A 19,908-nucleotide genomic window follows, 5' to 3' on the forward strand; every position below is an offset into this window, starting at 1 on the left:
GACAGATCCACCGAGCACTTACACTTAAGGGTTGTAAAATCCTTAATCTCACTAGGGAACGCCTAGGAATCAACAGCAAACTTACCAACTGTCAAACTTGTAATAGAATTATTATCAGTAAAACACTGTAAAGTCCCATACAAAGAAACTTACAAATCGGCAGATATGTAGGCATAGTGATGCATAGTGGTCAACCTGAGTTTTCAAATAAAACAAACAGGACATGACAGTGGTGAAAATGAGAATACAAGCCAGAAATGTTTAAGTTCAGACCATCTAAATTATGAATGAAAAATGGCCAGGTGTGCAGAACGCGTAAGAATCCAGGGCATAAAATAGTCCAAGATGAAATCAGCACTGAAAATATAACAACAGAAAGCAGTGCTGATGTATATTATGTAAATGAACATATAAAAGAGAAGCATGTGACCAAACCGAATAGCAATATTGCGACGGCAAACCAAAAAACCATCAAAATCACGATCAATACTATCGTTTTCAAACAAATAGAAAATTATCATAAAGTAACAGTTCGAAGAAAGAAAAATATCTTCTTTTGTGTTTTTATGATTTATCTTAAATTTGCTTTTGACGGAGTTTGGCACACAGCTTTACTGATAAAACTTAAAGCATATGTATAGTACGGTGGTTTTTGTATGTTATGTATATATGCTTATTATGTCTATAATTAATTTCTATGCTGCATGACGCGTTTAAAATATTAACTTATTTTACTGGTTTGTTTTCTATTCTTCAGATGATCATCAACCAATACTTAGTATTTTAGTTCTTTGATTTACCTTTAGAAATATACATGTATGTTTTGATTTTATAGCACATGTGTTTTACTTATTTATAGTATGCTAATTACAGTGACCTTAGGTCAATCATGACACTGGCCTTACGTAGTTAGGTTTTGGAGGAAAATGTCTATTGTGTTGGTTAGTGAGTTCTTTTTAGTCAGTAGCCATAGTCTTGTCTTATAGTTTGCAGAAGGTTGATTTGACTTGAAGTTTTCAGAGGTCACTTATTAACTAACATTCTAGACCTTAATTTTGGAAGATTGATATATCTAGTGTGAATGTATGAAATTATAGTAAACATGATAATCTAATTAAAATCATACAAAACTATTTCCATATTTAAATAGAAGTTAAAACTAATATTGATAACTTGAATTAGGTGAATGTGTGATTTTATAAACTCATATATAATTAAAGTGTAAAATTAGATATCTGGGGTCCATTTCACAAAAATATCGAAAGTGTAAAATGAGTCGTAAGTTATGATGTCATAATAAAGTTAAGTATTGTGACGTCACAACTTACGACTAATTTTACTCTTACGATTTTTTGTGAAAAGGACCACTGACCGTTTTACTTATTCATTTTACATTGTTTTATCAATGCAAGCATTTGAGCTAAATATTTTGTGGTCATGCGAAAACATGACTTATGGTTGTTGTTTTTATTATGCAGATAGACAAGATTTGTTAGAATAGAGCAGTAGTTACTGAAGATATTGGATGAGTCATTTGTACCTCATATGAGGTATGATATTTAGTTCAAATATTGAAGTTATAATATTATGAATTTTACTATTATTTTAGCAATACTTTGTTTCATCCTCTTTTACTCTGCTCAAGTTATTGTATTTTGTATAGAGGTGCAAAAGCTTTATTTTTCACATAGATGTGCAAACAATCTAATCTTTCAGGCTTGAGCTATGTTACCTCAGGAATATTTTTCTATACCATAAATTTATAAGATATTAAGTAAATTGCTTAAACATACAGTTAATTACATAAATACCTCTCATATTCCATGAGACTAATGATATGTTAGTTGAAATCATACTTATTAGTAATTAAAGCATGATGATAACGGCGAAGTTCGTATACATTATGTTTTTTAGATTTTTTGTGCAATTAATTGTCGCTTAAAGATAATAGTTATCTTTCTTTGCACTTGAGTTATAAAGTTACTTTTGTTCCATAGGGAACTTAATCTGGAACATTACATCTCGAATAAATAGTAAACAATTACGTATCATATTCAGTCAACGCCCTGCCAGAGCTAGCCAGGCGTTCCATATGTTGTAAGCGACACTAGGAACTGGTTTCAAAGCTACCTATCGTCCAGAGCGTAAAGTGTTTTAGTATAGCCAAGTCAAAAAACCCCTCTGAAGCAAACAAACAGTGGAGTACCACAAGGATCTGTTGCTCATTTACTTTTGTTACTTTGTATGTATGATTTTAGTTACTTTATGTTCTTTGTTGTGTATGTCTGTTTTCCATGTCTGGTCTTTGTCCCTGGATTACATTCTTTTGATTACCGCTATAACCTTGGTTCCCTTGATTACTCTTTCTCGGTCCTTCTTTAAGTTGCCAATATTTTAAGCGAATTCTTGCACTCCTAATTTCAAGTACTTAACATTCGGGAATGATTTGCATAATGAGATATTACTACTCCACATTAATCTGCTGATCGGTGCCGTTCTTTTCCGTCATATCTTCATACGAGATCAAAATTTACCTCTTAAATGTCGTACATATGTGTTCTACGTGTGTTTTTGCTTGTATATAAGGGAACACACAACTCTATTCATGCTATTTCGCGTAATTATTTCTGCAAATGCGTAATTCTGTTTATGTAATCGCGTAATTCTTCATATTCTTTTTATGCAGTCGTGTAATTAATTCTGCATATATGCATAATACTACTTATGCAATTCTGTTTTCATTTTTAATCATTTAATGGTTTTGTTTCCATATTTGAATTACTATGTGTGTTCTCTGACATGTCTGCGTGTTATTTAATGCTGTTTGTATACTATGCCCTGTTAGTATGGATGCAAGTCGCTCCGGCCCCAAACCTGTCCGGCCCAAAGTCGTTCCTGTCCAAAGTCGTTCCGGCCCCATTTTTTTATTGTATATATATGCATCATTTGGAAACAAGACTATGTTGAATTATCATGAAAGAACTGAATACAACAACAGAAAAAACTTACACCAAGGAAAACTTAAAGCCTTTGAATATGAACCCATACTTCCGCATAAATTTCAATATATTTTACCAGCATTGGAAACTCCATGATTAATAAACAAGGCAAGATTTTTCATATTTATTATAATAGTTTAACAATACAGATAACAATTTAGCAGGATATCACAATGTAATATATATGCACTATACAAAACATAGCACTGGTATTAAAGCAAGTTTTTTCTGATATCTATTATAGTAATTTAATACAGAAACAATCAAGCATGATCTATTACAATTCACATAGTTATCACAAAATGTCACAATTGTCATTAAATGACTATAACACACGTTCACATTTTCATTAAATAACTATCACAAACTTTCACATTGTCATTAAATAACTATCACACATTTCACTCGTCGTCGCTGTCGGAATCAATTGGTTCTTCATCTGCTTCTGGTATTGGTACGGTATACATGTTACCAATCTCTCTTAGAAATTCGGATGTCTTCATGGTTTTCTGTTACAGTTGGTCCCAGAGGTCTGTCAATCTACCCCGAGTTGTTTTGTACGTTGCCCGTTGGTACCGTTGTACAGCATGTTCTTCAACTAGACGTACGGTCAGGTTCACTTGCTTGGCTTCCTTCATTAAAGCTAGTACCAATTTGTAGAATTGAAGTTTACATCCAGAAGCTTTTGCGTTGAAACGGCGGTGCCATCCTGTAATGAAAAAAAAGTGGATAATAAACAAATTGAAAAGGAATACAAATGAACATTTATTTACAAATGTATTCAAATATGATAAAATGAAAAGGAAACCATATTTATTCATCATTTCATTTGATGCATCTTCATTTATAAATAAAAAAAATAACCAAATGTCTGTAGATCTATGGTGGGCAATGACGGATATGATTGATGTGTAATTTTAAGTAATAAGTATGAACGATGTTGTGTATTGTAAGTTATATAAATTAAACATACCCTCAACGTCATTGTTGGTCCTTACTGTCTGCCTGAAGATTGACCACTGATGAACACTCCAGATGCTGTTGTATAACCATGTATTGCGCAAGTACGCAATAAGCTGTTGTAGTTGTGGTGATTTATCTAAATTCATTGACTAATTGGTAAAATTAAATATTTTTATTTTGGGGACGGAACGACTTTTAAAATGAGACCGGATCGACTTGGGGCAGGAACGACTTAAGACGGAACGACTGGAAAACGTCAGTATATAGAGGAAAAACTGGGCATAGTATAAAGAGCATTAAATAGCAAATAGCAAACGGACATATCACAGAATAATAAAAAATGGGTTTGTGATATTAGAAATCAAATTTATGATATTAAAAAATAAATTCCATTATGTTTATTATTATCAGAAAACACTTATTTTTGTCCATTTTGGCCAGGGAGTGTATAATCCATATTAGTGTCATTCATAACTGGCTCAGTAACATGGTAGCTCTTTCGTATAAAATGTAGTCTCTTAACCTCCTTTTAGTTGTACATGTGAAATATGTGGAAGATTGAGCAAAACCCTGGACCAGGGAGTGTATATAAGATTTATGAAATCTCTGCTGTGGCCTTCGAAATTCCTCTTTGAGGAATTCCCCTTTTTATTTTGTTAATCTTGAAGAAAACTCCATGTTTCAGATCTTCCTCTCGTCATCAGTAATGTGCTATATAATCCGTTCTACTCCCCTGCACATTATCTCCCGCAAGTAAATATTGAAGGATGTTCATGTAGTGTAGTCTTTTGTGGATATTTAGTCAAGTGGTAAATCAGATTGTGTACCTGTACGAATTGTACGCGTTCATTTGTCTTTTTTTTTAATGTTTTACCCTGATCCGAAGTTTTTTGCTTAATATTTGATACCTTTTAACTAACATCACTTACGGAACAGGTGAGCTTGGTCATACATAGCTCATATACAAAGTACATGCATACATTGTACATGTGCGTATTGTTTCTGCTATTATCCATACCCTTTTTTGCTTAATCCAAAAAGCATATTAAGGTTTTACTCATATAATAAAGATTAAATCAGTACTAGCTAGGTTCATGAATCCTGGTGTAATGTACTCTGGAGAGTTATCAGTAATGATACATGTTTATTGTGGTAATGTCATGAGATATTTTAGATTAATGATAACCTTCATACACAGTGTAGAAGATCAAGCAGTGATTCAACATTAACATTCATTGATTGTTCACAATCCACTCTTTCTTTTTGCATGTATATTAAGACTATGAATATATGTTACTGATATGCATCTGACTTTGGAGATAATTTGCAGTGTTATGGTTATTGCTGTTACACATGGTAAGTGTACAATTGATATTTACAAAGTAGTCGCTTACAAAGTAGTGCAGACAATGAATAGGGAGATTTTTTTGTAGAGTAATTAGAGGGGAAATTGAATAAAAATATCCAAAACCTACATGTTGTAATTAATGTACATTGTGTTGTATGTACAATTTATTTATGTGACTATTATTGTTCTGTTTACACGATGTTTTCCATTGAACATGTATTTGTATTTCACAAAAAGTTTTGACCTTCACATTAAACTCTGTTGTCCTGGGTGTCAGAACAGGTCAAAGGCAAGTCATTTAAGCCAATTAAAAGGACTCTTTGTAATCAGACCTGTGTTTTGATGCCTACCTTTGAAGGCTCAGACAGTTTAAGTGACATTTGCCCTAACAATTGAGATGGCAATTATTTCAGCCTATACCCTCTCCCACTTATGTTATCTTCAGTTTCTGTCCAAATTTATTTTGCTTCTCTTGCTTCTTTTCTGTTTTCTTTATTGATAATAGTTTTAAGGAGGTAGACCTAGGGCAAGGAAAACAACACTTACAAATCATTGGAACGTTTGTATTCAGCATTTGACGTCTGAATCTCATGTAAGCATCAAAGTAGCGCAGACTAATTTCATTCTGTTTCAAAGGAAAGCTTGAAAGGCTTTGGTGAAATTGAATATGATACAAACATATCACTGAGAGTTATTTCCCTTACCCTACATGTAGGTCTACCTCCTTAAATTGTAAATTTAATAATTTCTGCTCATCATGATTAGGCACAACATATTTATAAATAGGTTTTATACCAAAAACCTACAATTTGATAAACGTACGACAAACGTTTTCTTCTTTTAAAATTAGCCTCTGTTCTATATGAACAGAATGGAATAGGATGTTTTTACGAGGATGGTGGAGGTAATCAAAGTGAAATGGAATAACACAAAGGAAACTCATCTTAAATTTTAAAAAGAATTAAAAGCAATAGTACAAATGGTAAACTGCAATGTAATGACAAGGAAAAATGTCTTTTAATTTGATATCTGGATCATTATTTTCAGATGAACAGTTACACAGGTACCATCCATTAAATTAAGCGTACTATTTTAATTAAAATGTCTGCAGACAAGAAAAATTTCTATTTATAGCTTTAGTACATTTTGTACATATACTTCTATCTATAAAATTATCATTGACAGGGGAAGTACAACCTGTTATTGAAGGATCAGTACAGAAGCCTGATGGTACCTTACAGATCCTGGGAGGTGAGGGCCAGCCCCTGACAGTAACATGTCTATCAGACCACAACCCAATATACTTAATGTACAATGACACACAGTATAACAACTCTGTGTTGTTTAATGGCAGTTATTCGGTGAATTTCACCATTCAGGCCACACGAGATGATGATGGAGAAAATGTGAGCTGTCACTTAGTCAACTCCACCTCTGGAGAAAAAATTATTGTGTTTGCCTCAATTTATTTGAAATGTAAGTTCACATGTATCTATAATAGAAAAAAAAAACAAAACAAAAAAACCACTTAGATTCATACATGTGTATCTAATACAATGTACATGTACATGATGTTTTGTACATGTACATGTACATACATGTTTTCACTTTATTAAGGGTTCAGTTAAGACAAAAATAACAATATGAACCAGTCTTTGCCATCTAAATTTCAGACAAGAAGCCCCTACCCTTAATCTGGAAAGAATTTTATGTAAAATGCATTGGCTTGGAAGCAAAATTTCTGCAAGCCTGCACCTACATTTGTATTTTACCCCAAAGAACTTGAGCTAAAGGATGCTACAGACACTGTGAAGTCAGCCTCATATCTTGACCTACACTTAGAGATTTATGGGAAAACTATTGACCACACTATATAACAAACGTTTCATTCTGTATTGTCAACTTTCCTATCATCCATTGCAACATCCTTTCAGCACCTGCAAATGGAGTTTTCTTATCGTACATTTTGCCAGAGCCGTAATTAAGCAGATTTTTTTTATCACACTAGACTTCTTATTATTAGGCTTCTGTACTCATATCACAACTCCTACGTTATGCCAGAGCTTGCCGAAACTACCGCAGACTTTTTATATCGCGCTAGAACTATAACAAATGGGCTTCTGAAACAGGGTTATGTTGCTACAAGATTGATGTCATCACTACAGAAGTTTTATGGTTGTCATCGTGGATTGTTATGGTGTATCCATTTGCACCATAAAAGCAGATTTGTTTGATGTGCCATAGTTGTTCTTTCCTCTTTCTTCTACACTGGAGTTGACTTTTTATGAGCAACTCGGCAGGTGTTTCTAGAAAAGCTGTGGACACTTATCCTACCGGTGCACCTAGTCCATGCTCCCTGTTTTTAGTGGAGTCTGAGTTGCTGATTTACTTTTGTAACTTTGTATTGTGTATATTGTTTTGGTGTTTTATGTTCTTTGTTGTGCATGTCTATTTTCCATGTCTGGTCTTTATCCCGGGATTAAATTCTTTTGAGTTCCACTAGAATCTTGATTCTCTTGATTACTCTTTTACCAGCAATGGCTGGTTGGCTGGTAATTTTTGAAGACTGATGAACATAAGATGATAATGTTCCCATACTTACAAGTACTAATCCATATAAAATTCAGACAATACCAATGATAGATGGGATTCAAGTTGCAGAAAAAAAAATCACATACAAATCAACCTTCTTCATCTACATGAACAATACTTGTATTGATCGGTTCAACTATAATTGCAATCGCTCATCAGTTGCAGATCAGTTTCCAGTCAGTCATTAATCTGTCAAACGGCTTGGTCAAACTGGTGATCACTTCCTTTTACATCATATGATTTATGATCAGTTTATGTATTTTACAGATTGGTTTGTGTTTGAAATTTACATGAACAAATCATCAGTCATTTTACATATCGAAACCATGATCAGTTGGTCACTGAAATGTCATTGGTTTTTAGATCTGTCAGTGATCTTTCAATTATCCATCATATAGTTGCACGGATAGATTCAGGTATTGTATATGTGCCATATTTTTTATGTACCGGGGACTATAGTCCTTAAACTGCTTACAGATCTGTAATTAAAAGAAAACCCATACATTCTTGTCATTCTTCTACAAACAAACTCAAGAACGATAACTCTTGCAAAGTGCCAATTTCATGTACATTTAGTACAATGTACTATTTTTTTTAGCTTAGCCAAGACTCAATTTAGACTCATATATTACCACCTGATTTCAGGTGTAAAATAAACATGATAGAAAATCAAAGATTTAATACAAACAAGAACCACACATATGTATAGTCACTCTCATTTCCAGATTGTAATAATCGCTGGGTCAATTGTTAATCAATTGGTTATTGATTCTCATCATTAAATTGTTTAATGATGCTTTAGATATAAAACATGTACAGGGTATATGACCCCAGGTCATTTACCATTCGTGCAAGACCTGACAGTGTACTCAAGGATGTTAAAAACACCCTTGGTAGTTGTAGGTCATTTAAAATTTGAATTGTAATGTATTTATAATCATTTGATGAATCATGAGTTCAGAAGTTCATTTTGGGATTTTATAATATTTTGTACATGAGTTACAATGTACAATTGTACAATGTAGTTCACCTTATGTAGAAATAACTTAATACTTTTTTATCCCTAAACTGATAAATTGCATACAGTAATCATGTAACTGAACTCAACAGTTAATCCACTTAAATTAGGAGGTAAATTCCTTTCAATTTCATAATATTTATGTAAATTGGCTAAGAAATGTGCATTGTGTATTGCATATAACATCAACTCTCAAAAATTTAATTATGAGAGTTAAAGGTAGTAATTTTATATGAAATTTTCAATTTAATATAAGATTGATATACATAACTGATTGGATTAAATTATAATGCATACTTTATTGTTTACAAGTAAAACCCACTGGTACTTACATTGGAGGAATTGATACATATGAGGAAGGAGATACTATTCAGATTACATGTAATTCCATTAGAAGTCGACCAGCTGCTACTTTTCCAGTGGTTACTGAGCGTTTGTCTCAAGTTAACAAATCTGAAATCCGGACTATTGTCAGTTATGATAATTCTTCAGACACCTACAATACAACTGCTTCATTTATTAGGACTGCAGACTCTTTATACAATGGAATGTTTATTTTATGCATAACATCTGTTGATTCAATTTACTACCAACCCATCACTACTTCCAGCAACAGAGTCATTGTCCATTGTAAGTTACCTCTCACTTACCCATCTAAGTTTTCCAGGTGTACCCCAATCATGAATATTCCAATTTCCAATGAGTATAATTGGGGGAGATGTAACATATTGTGTTTAAACTTATTTGTCAAGACCTTCAGACTGTTATTGTTTTGAGATATGGGATTTTATTTTGCTAAAAAATTGGAGCTATTTCCTGTTTTCCATCTATACCTAAATAATTCTTCCATAGAACACTGTTATATTGTGAATTGCTTATCTCCGTGGATTAGGGCATTGTTTTTTTATGATAAATTATCATACCCTCCAGGAACAAAATTTACGGATCTGAAGAAATCACATGACCCAATCATCTATTTATTTGTCCATGCAATCTTCTGTAACTCTTATTGCAAGTATTTTACTCAGGCAAATTTTGTTAATGTGAAGTTCATGTGAACTTGACATGAAATTTTTTATTTTGAACCTGAATCTCATGTGAACTCTGTTCCAAAGTTTATTTGCTCAATTCAGGTGAAAATCATTTGAAATTCATATGAAAAGCATATGAAATAATTTTCCCTACATAAAAGATGGTTGATCACATCCATTCTGATCCAAAAAAAAATCTTTATCCTGTGTCAAATACTTATAAATGCAATCACAATCAAAATTTAGAGCTGTATGAAGCTTGAATTTGTGTCCATATTTGTTCAAAGTTTGACCTCTCTGGGTGTATCAGCATGTGCTCTGCAAAGCATTTAATTTTATTTTGGTATTACAAATGTATCATGCACTAAGTTTGATGTAATGCTGCCATAGAAAATTGTAGTTACAGGTACATATATTTTCAACTTTCTACTGCATTGGCCAGATAAAGCATTTAAAACCAATGAAAAAAGAAGTAAATTGCAGATAATTGTGAAAATATGTTCATAAATGTATGTTTCCCACTTGCTTTTGATACATGAACATTTGTATGACACAAGAATTTCATTTGTCACTGCATATAAGTTTCCAGAAGGGATCCAAAAGCAAACATTTTTTGAATCTGTGTAAAAAAAATGTTGTTTGTTTTTTCAATGTGGTTGTATTCAAAGTCTTTAATAATTCATTCATACAGTGTATTACATTTTATAAAGGGAGAAGGGGCCTTAAATGCTTTGATTGGCCTAAAATACAGCTAAAAATTCATTAAGTGTTGAAAATAGTAATTGGGAATTGGGAGACTTGAATACATAACTATTAAGTAATCATAAGGACTCTTGTAAGTTCTTCGTTAAAAAGACAAGAGAATTGCATGAAGTTGACCAAATTTCAGACATTCCATGACATTTTGTTCTTTTTGGTCAATGCCCAGTTTTTTAAGAAGTGATGAAGATAGCAAAACAACTTTTAATATTTATTGAATACATTCATTATTACATTTTTCATATGAGGTCAAACCTTGAACAGATGGGGCAAATATGTTTCTTGGGTGTAGAAATAGTTTTCTGAAAATTATGATAGAAAAAAAACTATGAATTATGCCATTCTCAGCAATTTTATACAACAACAAAAAATTGCATTCATATATTGGTATGGTGCTGTTATTGTAATCTGTAGAAACGTGGTTTTCATGCAATAACTTGAGTATTATTTGGTTGATCTTTATTAAATTTTATAACAAGGCCCCAAAGCACAAAAGGAATGGTATTGATTTTTGGGGTTTGACCTCAACCATTTTAAAAGAAGGCACCCAAATGGGGCCTGAAACAAGCAATTTGTTGAATTTAACTAAATAACTCCAGTATGAGTATAGGAGTGTCTATGATATTGTTCCAAAATATTCTATACCACAATAGATATGATTAGGCTTGGATAGATTTTTGGAGAAAGACTAACTTTTTAGAAATAAGCAGCCAGTAACATATGTTTTCCTGGTGTACAATAACTTGACTTTTAGTGAACGAATCTCTTCGAAATTGTACAAGGTGTCATAACGTCAAAGGAAGACTGGGAATCATCTTGAGGGTTAAGACTTGAACCTTGTAGGAATTGTTGGCCAAAAAGAAGCTTGAAACAAGCATTATCCTTATGTCCATCTAATAACTTGAGTGAAAGTGAAGTGATCTCATATAAATTTTACTTCAAGGTGCCAAACCCAAAAGGAAGACTGAGATTGATTTTTAGGGTTAACACTTAAAGGTAGTAAGAAAAAAGGCTAGAAACAAGATTCTTTTCTGAATTCTTGATGAAAACTTTATTGAAAAGAAATTGTACCACAAGGTGCCATGTCCCCACAGGAATGTTGGGATTTGACTTGAATCATTTAGGAATAAGCACAAGAAAGTGAGCACTTCAGTTCTGGTCAAATTTTTATCCTGTGTCAAATGTCTAATCATAATCAAAATTCAAAGATGTGTCAAGTTTGAATGATGCGTCAACTGGGTTAAAGCTCTACGCTCATATAAAGCTGCCCTGTGAAGCATTTTATTGTTAAATGATGTATAATTGTGACAAAATTGTGACATCATTACAAAAAATGTATTTTCCTTATGTTTATATGTATCATACAATGTTTTGAACTGTTTCTATGATATTACAAAAAAAGTATATATCTTTGGGCCATAATCATAGGCCAATGCCCAACATCATTGGCTTTTTATTTATTTTTTTGTCAAGTTTTTAAATTTACCAAGATTAATGTTGAATGGGTAAAAAGTGTTTCTGGGGTCCTATTTGAACTGAAGTCATGTCAAGCTGTGTCTGGTGGAATAATTTATTGGCAAGATTGTCTCCCTTTACTGCAAGGAAGCTGTACAGTACTTTACTACTGTATATTCTAATGATGAAGTGGGTGAGAGGTAGTATTTATTTTCTACAGATGGACCATATGAAGATAATGTTTACCTGTTTGGGCTGGATACTGGTAATGAAGGTTCTACTTTAACTTTCAAGTGTAAAAGTGGAGATGTCAATCCAGCACCAACTTTCCTGTGGTATAATGACACAGACCCTGTTGTCATGACAACCAATCCTGTCATAACAGAATATCAGGGTGCTGGGGTAAAGTCATACAAACACTAGTTGTTTTATATAGTCCTTAATGGCTCTGCATGAAATTGTACTACAAAATGCATCTTGCAAAAAGAGGTTTATTTATTAATGCATTTAGGGCTATTGCTCTAACCATGTAGAAACTACAGGCTAAAGAGGAGCTGACAACAAGCTTTTTTTTTTGTTTCCAGTCTATAACTTAATAGATAATTACAGTGTACCAAAAAGTTAATTCCTCAAAAGGAAAGCTGGGTTTCCATGCTAGAGCGTAGTGCCAAAGATCCAATAACAAAAAATTTCTGATTTCAGTACAATATACTGTAACTTGAGGCTGAAATTCTATGATATTCAAATATTTGGGTTTTTTTTGTGTTTTTTGTTTTTGTTTTGGTAGGGGAGATAAGGGATGGTGAAGATATTGATCCTATATATAATGTTTAAGGAATTAAGAGTTGAAAGGGCATTTCCTTAAAATTTGTTAAAACTTTTTATTTTTTTAAAATTTTTTCACTACTTTCAGACACATTATGATGCATACCAAGAATGGCCTATAGTACTCAACCGTAACCACATAGGAACTAAAATAACATGTGTTGTCAAGGGAACAGGCAATCGATCAGTGGCTGTTACCAAAAACATAACTGATGTTTACTGTAAGTACATGTTTTAAGCTAAAACTGGCATGCTTTAGGCCTGTCAATTTTTTTGTTTCCTGCTGAGACCATCTTTCTCTGGTATAAACCTTGATTAATCATTTGGCCATAATAAAAAATGCTTTTTGAAAAACAGTCCTGACTCAAATTTTCTAATTTATAATAATCATTATAATATGCATAAAAAATTACAAAAAGGGATGGAAAAAATGCTTTTTTTTTAAAGATAAATCATACTTCTAAAATATATATGTACCAGTTTTTAATTCCCTACACAATCTATATAGAGTATTGTACAAAATCCCTAAAATTAAGTCTCATAGGTCTCGATATTAAGTGAAGCGTCCTTCATTTTTTATATTTGAATTTAACAGTTTCTTCTCTCAAGGTCCACTGCAAGAAAAAATCTATATATGGAAATTATTGGGTATGATCTATTTTACTATATGTATTATTTTAAATGTCTTAATTGAAGATTGAACATTTATATGACCTGTTTCATACTCTTTAGAAATTTAAGCGCAATCAGAATTTTGAGTAGTTACAAGTTTGAATGAAAGGTCTAATAATCCAAACTATTCTCTTCTCAAACTCTATGGTCACATCAAGCTGCTACCTGCATAGCTTTTTGTACTGTTTAAAGTATATATTTTCTGCTTCTTAAAGTTCTGAAAATTGGCTTCAAATTGCAGATAAACCAGTGGTAGAAATAAGAGGAGCTCCATTGGTTGACCCAGTGACAGGATACTTTACTTATGATGAGGGAGACAATGTTAATCTCACATGTAACCTGATAGAATCAAATCCAGTAACAACTGTGTCATGGAACCATCAAAGTGGATCTGGTAAAGATTAACGAATAACAGTACTCATATAAATCCATTACTATTTCTGTAGACAGACACTGTATTGTAAGGACTGGTTGATTTTTACACTATGCAGATCCCAGATATATGCTCTTTAATCAGACCTTCATCAATCTTATGCTGGGAATATATGGAGAAACAAGGGTTAGAACAAAAACCTAGATACACTTCTTACTTTTGTAAATTTCATCAATTTTTAAAGTGGTACGAAAGTTATAAATGAATGCAGCCCTGTGTAAATATTCTGAAAGTTGTCTTTTTCTTTTCTTTTGCTTTTACACTTGTATATCTGCTTTTTCTACAAATCTTGTGGACTTTTGTAAGTCTTCCACTGTTCCAAATAGCTTTTCCTGGATATTTGTTGGTGATGGTTATATCTGATGTCTCAATGTCTGAAGGTTCTTGAATGTCTGTAGAATATGTGTTGTATCTTGTTCTGTCCCTCCACAGGGACACATTGGGGATGGTATTACTTTCATCACCCTGTTCAGATGTTTATTTAGTCTATTGTACCAGGTCTTCAAATAGAAGATAACAGTTTTTTTCAGGTCATGATAGATGGTGGTAACTTGTGGTTTACAGTACAGAGATTTGATTAAGGTCGTAATCTCTCTGGATTTTCCTACTTGTGTTATTGACACTTTTTATGACACCTACCAGTGCATCTGGTCCATGCTCCCAGTTTATGGTGGAGGCCGAGTTTTGTTACTTTGTATGTATTATTTTGTTTATTTTATGTTCTTTGTTGTGTGTGTTTGTTTTCCATGTCTGGTATTTGTCCCTGGATTACGTTCTTTTGATTTCCGCTAGAATCTGGGTTCCCTTTAAAACTCAGTATGAGTTAAATAAGCCTCACCAGGGCCTGGCAAATATAGTATAGATGTAAAATCTGTTACGTCTGGAACTGCTGAAAAATATTCTGCATCTCCAAAAAGTGACCTTAACAATGACTAGAACTGTCAGGACTAATACATAATGACATATGCTATCTGCTTCGAATTCCAAGCTAGGAAGAACTACTCAGTATCAACTATTTATCATATTTATTTTATTCAATATCTTGAATAAACAACATTGTGAAAGAAAAATATTTGTACTTATTCTGACTTTTCCTCCACCATTTTGAGGTGACATTATTGGCATTCATCAGCTTTAATTCATGGAATGTATTCTTTTGAAACCCTGTTTTAAAAGTTTTTTACAGGGTAGACTTTAACTTTCTCCAATTTTTAATTAAAATGGAACAAAATTGGGGCACATTGAAAACAAATCTTTGTTTTTAATTCAAAATTTTTAGTCAAAATTTTGAAATTAAAACAAAAAATCAGTTTTGTTTTATAAAAAATCCCAGTCTGCAATTTTTCAGATTTCAGATATCTTTTACAGTATTTGAGTTATAAGGGGCAAAAGAGGGTAATGCTTAAACAAATCAACATTTTTTTTTTTTGTTCCAATTTTGAAATTTTTATTGATATTGTATGTATTAATATTTTAATAATATTAATATTACGGTAGTACTGCATCTGGTCCATGCTCCCAGTTTTACTGAAGTTGGAGTTACTCATTTACTTTTGCTGCATTGTATGTATTGTTGTGGTTACTTTATGTTCTTTGTCATGTTTGTTTTCCATGTCTGGTCTTTTTCCTTGGATTGTGTTCTTTTGGTTTCTGCTGGAATCTTGGTTCCCTTGATTACTGTTTATTGAAAGTTCCTGCCTGAATTTTTCTATTAGATTTACATCCCATAGGAATTTTAGTGATAGGGATCAAAGGGAACAGTCTTCCAATAGTACTCTTAAAGCAAAATATTTGTCATCTTTAATTGATTTCTAATTTTGTGCTATAGTCTGGTCATAATAAAATATAAGTACCCTTAAGTGTCAAAAATTAAAATTGTGTCCGTACTTGCCTCAAGTGAATAAATAGCTTTCACTATTCTGTGACCTAATCATGATTTTTTCCTTGAAGCTCCTTATTATCACATGATGCCATTGTAAATCTCTTAAAATACCCTGGGCTAAAAAGCAGGGTGGAATATACTGATAATGGTGTTCATCTGTTCATTCATTAGTCCCTTTGTCCGTCCCAGTTCTAATACACAACTCCTCTGAAACTGCTGAATGGAATTTGATGAAACTCTCAGAGAATTTGTATTACATGTTGCCATTGTGCACCTAATTTGGTTTCCACCTGTATGACTTTTGGGATTTTTCTGGTGCAAAACATGGACTTCGTCGTCATTGGTGAGCCAAGGGGTACCATCTTCTAATCTGCAACTTCTCTGAGACCGCATAATGAATTTGATGAAACTTTCATAGGATGCTGTAATGTGCATCTTATATTTTGTTTTTATGTCTGAATGCCTTAAATCACTTACAGGTTTTCCAATATGATTTTGGACAATAGGAGTGGGGATATCACCAAGCGAGCTTTGCTCTCAGTATTTTAATATTGGATTAATTTTTGTTTTGAAGGGATGTGTTCTTTTAAAACAGAAATGTATGAAAATAATTATTTAAGAAGAAAGAATTGACATTAGGCTATATTTGCTAGTCCAGATAACCTGCATTGTATTTAAAAGTCAAAGAATAGATAACTCTGCCAGAAGGAGATAATTTACATAGCTATGTAGACTGATAGAATTTACATGCATGTAGTTTTTATCTTAATCATGAACAAGTTTAACATGTATATGAGCTGAAATCACTTTAATTGTAGAACAACAATATGCCATAACTTTTTTTCCTATTTTCTTATGTCTTTGCCAAACAAAATTAGAAAGAGTCCAAGTTGTACAATAAACATGTAGTAAATACTAGTTAAACAATATACATGTAGAAAATACGAGTTAAACAATGTACATATAGTAAATACCAGTTAAACAATGTACATGTAGTAAATACGAGTTAAACAGTAAACATGTAGAAAATACCAGTTAAACAATCTACATATAGTAAATGCAATTTATACAATATACATGTAGTAAAATACAAGTTATACAATATACATGCACATGTAGTAAATAGTTGTAATACACATTATGTAGAATATCTTTTTGTCACAATGACATATTCTGGATTTTGACAAAACCTGACTACAATAAACATGTAGTAAATACTAGTTAAACAATATACATGTAGTAAATACGAGTTAAACAATGTACATGTAGTAAATACGAGTTAAACAGTATACATGTAGAAAATACGAGTTAAACAATGTACATGTAGTAAATACCAGTTAAACTATGTACATGTAGTAAATACGAGTTAAACAGTAAACATGTACAAAATACCAGTTAAACAATCTACATGTAGTAAATGCAATTTATACAATATACATGTAGTAAAATACAAGTTATACAATATACATGCACATGTAGTAAATAGTTGTAATACACATTATGTAGAATATCTTTTTGTCACAATGACATATTCTGGATTTTGACAAAACCTGACTAAACCTGGTCCATATAAAAAATTTTAAAGTTCTACCAATTTCTGTACAAAATGTACATTACAGAGCTCAATATGCTTATATATAAATTTGATATTAGAATGAATTTATTTTTTGAGTTTTTTTTTTTTTACAGGATCTTCTTCTGAATTGTTTATCATTAGAGATGTAAAGTCTTGGTATAATGATAGAAGCTATAAATGTGATGCTTACAACAGAGTAGGGAGTGCAAGTCTGACAATCACACTCAATGTACAGTGTAAGTTGTGTACTGTTATATGTAAAAATACTCATTTACTTATTTACATTAAATATCTTGCTGAGCTGTTGAAATAATACAAAGTAGGGTCTGTTTGACCTTTCAACTTTTCTCAATCTAATATACATGAAATTTTTGTTTTAAGACATAAAACAATAATTAATCAATCAATCAATCAATCAATCAGGTTTCTGTGTTTGGAAAGTCAATTGTAAAGACTTTCTTTCTTTAGGATAGCTAGACTTTTCTAAAAAATTCTAAAAAATTCCAAACCACTGTGGACAAGTAAAATTTATCTCTACAAATTCAATGTTACAATAAATAAACTCTGTCTACAGGAGTCATAGTTGTATGCTAGATTTTAGTGGAGTCATTCCTACTGGCTCGTGTCTCATATAAATATTTTCAGGTTCTCTTGTTCTGATCGATATAGAAATACATGAATTGTCATGGCTGCTATATAATTAATCATTTTATTATATATATGTGAACTGGGGAAACAACCTTTAATGTGATGGTGTAAGATCTCCTGTAAACAGAGTTTATTTATTGTAACATTGAATTTGTAGAGATAAATTTTACTTGTCCTCAGTGGTTTGGAATTTTTTAGAAAAGTCTTGCTATCCACAAGAAAGAAAGTATTTACAATTGTCTTTCCAAAAACAGAAACCAACATGCAAAATTTATTAGTTGACTTTCCTTGAACCAAGTATTACTTGCATTGTGATATATGGAGTTGGAATATAATTGCTGTTCTTGATTCAGTACTTGTTGTTTTTAGTGGAGCCTGAGTTGTATGCCAGGTTTTAGTGGAGCCTTAGTTGATTGTTAGTTATATTACAGGGTATAGTTGATTGTTAGTTGTATGGCAGGTTATAGTTGATGGTTAGTTGTATGCCAAGTTCAAGTTGATTGCTAGTTAAATTCTAGGTTATAGTTGATATTTAGTTATATTCCAGGTTATAGTTGTTTGTTAGTTTTATGCCAGGTTAAAGTTGATTGCTAGTTAAATTCCAGGTTATAGTTGATCGTTAGTTGTATTACAGGTTATAGTTGATTGTTATTTGTATGCCAGGTTAAAGTTGATTGCTAGTTAAATTCCAGGTTAAAGTTGATTGCTAGTTAAATTCCAGGTTGTAGTTGATCATTAGTTGTATGGCAGGTTATAGTTGATTGTTAGTTGTATGCCAGGTTATAGTTGATTGTTAGTTATATTCCAGGGTATAGTTGATTGTTAGTTATATTCCAGGGTATAGTTGATTGTTAGTTGTATGCCAAGTTCAAGTTGATTGCTAGTTAAATTCTAGGTTATAGTTGATATTTAGTTATATTCCAGGTTATAGTTGTTTGTTAGTTTTATGCCAGGTTAAAGTTGATTGCTAGTTAAATTCCAGGTTATAGTTGATCGTTAGTTGTATTACAGGTTATAGTTGATTGTTATTTGTATGCCAGGTTAAAGTTGATTGCTAGTTAAATTCCAGGTTAAAGTTGATTGCTAGTTAAATTCCAGGTTGTAGTTGATTGTTAGTTGTATGGCAGGTTATAGTTGATTGTTAGTTGTATGCCAGGTTATAGTTGATCATTAGTTGTATGGCAGGTTATAGTTGATTGTTAGTTGTATGCCAGGTTATAGTTGATTGTTAGTTATATTCCAGGGTATAGTTGATTGTTAGTTGTATGGCAGGTTATAGTTGACGGTTAGTTGTATGCCAGGTTATAGTTGATCGTTAGTTGTATGCCAGGTTATAGTTGATCGTTAGTTGTATTCCAGGTGATAGTTGATCACTAGTTGCATACCAGGTGATAGTTAATCTTTAGTTGTATGCCAGGTTAAAGTTGATTGCTAGTTTGATTCCAGTTTATAGTTGATTGTTAGTTGTATGCCAGGTTATAGTTGATTTTTAGTTGTATGTCAGGTTGTAGTTGATTTTCAGTTGTATGCCAGGTTATAGTTGATTGTTATTTATATTACAGGGTATAATTGATTGTTAGTTGTATGTCAGGTTTTAGTGGAGCCTTAGTTGTATGCCAGGTTTTAGTGGAGCCTTAGTTGTTTGCCAGGTTTTAGTTGAGCCTTAGTTGTATGCTAGGTTTTAGTGGAGCCTTAGTTGTTTGCCAG

The 19,908-nt window shown here is 32.3% G+C and overlaps 1 protein-coding gene across 6 annotated transcripts in view; it reads left to right on the forward strand.

Annotated features, from left to right (window-relative positions):
- The first annotated feature begins 4,699 nt into the window (after positions 1-4,699).
- Positions 4,700-19,908, forward strand: part of LOC148600783 (vascular cell adhesion protein 1-like) — a 30,008-nt gene continuing 14,799 nt past the window's right edge. The window contains exons 1-8 of one of the 6 annotated variants that reach the window (XM_088556597.1): positions 4,702-4,771; positions 5,242-5,318; positions 6,496-6,786; positions 9,233-9,550; positions 12,386-12,567; positions 13,079-13,211; positions 13,904-14,056; positions 17,667-17,789. In XM_088556597.1, coding sequence (XP_088412723.1) covers positions 5,264-5,318; positions 6,496-6,786; positions 9,233-9,550; positions 12,386-12,567; positions 13,079-13,211; positions 13,904-14,056; positions 17,667-17,789 — 1,255 coding nt within the window. In that variant the 5' untranslated portion in view covers positions 4,702-4,771; positions 5,242-5,263. The other 5 variants (XM_088556598.1, XM_088556600.1, XM_088556599.1 and 2 more) reach the window with 5 other exon arrangements.

The sequence above is a fragment of the Perna viridis genome, chromosome 12 (genome assembly GCF_037379345.1).
Source record: "Perna viridis isolate PV_CMFRI_1.1 ecotype Kerala chromosome 12, ASM3737934v1, whole genome shotgun sequence".
Classification (NCBI taxonomy): Eukaryota; Metazoa; Mollusca; class Bivalvia; order Mytilida; family Mytilidae; genus Perna; species Perna viridis.